The sequence below is a fragment of the Cynoglossus semilaevis genome, chromosome 8 (genome assembly GCF_000523025.1).
Source record: "Cynoglossus semilaevis isolate Cse_v1.0 chromosome 8, Cse_v1.0, whole genome shotgun sequence".
NCBI classification, from domain to species: Eukaryota; Metazoa; Chordata; class Actinopteri; order Pleuronectiformes; family Cynoglossidae; genus Cynoglossus; species Cynoglossus semilaevis.
In genome coordinates, this window is record NC_024314.1 from 29,412,986 (window position 1) to 29,414,158 (window position 1,173).

At 54.3% G+C, this 1,173-nt stretch overlaps 1 protein-coding gene across 1 annotated transcript in view; it reads left to right on the top strand.

The window, feature by feature from the left end:
* slc13a4 (solute carrier family 13 member 4) overlaps window positions 1-1,173 on the top strand; it is a 15,736-nt gene that overhangs the window by 12,088 nt on the left and 2,475 nt on the right. Inside the window, 4 exon segments of the mRNA XM_008316075.3 lie at window positions 69-149; window positions 222-406; window positions 550-669; window positions 881-982. Coding sequence (XP_008314297.1) covers window positions 69-149; window positions 222-406; window positions 550-669; window positions 881-982 — 488 coding nt within the window.

Consider the following 1,173-nt stretch of genomic DNA (forward strand, 5'->3'; position numbering starts at 1 on the left):
CACGCGACGCCGGCGCCCTGACTGGTCAATGTTAAACCACCGTTTGTTCTGCTCTCTCTCTCTCTCAGAGCGGGGCGACCAACGGTTTGGACCTGAGACCAGTGTCCCACCAGGACGTCACGAGACACGCCAACGGACACCTGCCAGAGGTGGGCGCCGTTCTGGAGGTCAGTCCTGGAAACACGAGGGAGATAAACCGTGGAGCGGTGTCTGTGTCGCAGGTGGAGGTCAGAATCCCCAACGTGAAGAGAGTGAAGACCAGACGGGACTCCCAGTACCCCACCAAGAGAGATCACATGATCTGTAAATGTCTGTCCCTCAGCATCACCTACGCCGCCACCATCGGAGGACTCATCACCATCACCGGCACCTCCACCAACCTCATCTTCGCAGAGCAGTTCAACACGTGGGCGCACACACACACACACACACACACACACACACACACCACTACACTGGTTGATGTATTGAAGGAGGACAATACTGTGGTGTTCCCCGCTGCCCTGATGGGTTCCGGTCACTAATGTCACAGCTGGTGTTTCTCTCCAGTCGATATCCAGAGGCTAAGGAGGTCAACTTTGGCACCTGGTTCATCTTCAGTTTCCCCATCGCCCTCATCATGCTGCTCCTGACCTGGCTCTGGCTGCACTTCCTCTTCCTTGGCTGCAAGTGAGTGTCATTGAGCATGAGCGCCCCCCTCTGGTCAGCGGTTCCTGGTGGTCAATAAAAAAACAAAACAAATTTATTGTCAAATATCCTTCTCCTCCGTCTGGAGTCACTGATGGGAGAGAGTGCCCCCTCCTGGAGGGTTTCATTAATTACAGGTGTGTGTGTGTGTGTGTGTGTGTGTGTGTGTGTGTGTGTGTGTGTGTGTGTTCAGCTTCAGGGAAACCTGTTCCCTGAGTAAGAAACGTAAAACCAGGAGAGAGATGATGTCAGAGAGGAGGATCCAGGAGGAGTACCAGAAGCTTGGCGCCATCAGGTGGGTGTGTGGGGGAAGTGTTCTATAAATAAACGTCAAAACAACGGTCTCCAACCACCGGCTCTGGGCCCAATTCAGGGCCGGGGTGGTTTGGTCCGTGGTCACAGAGAAACAAGAAACAACATATTCTCAAAACGGGGGGGAGAGATGACCCCCACCCAGTGACATCATCATCACCCCCCCTCCCCCCT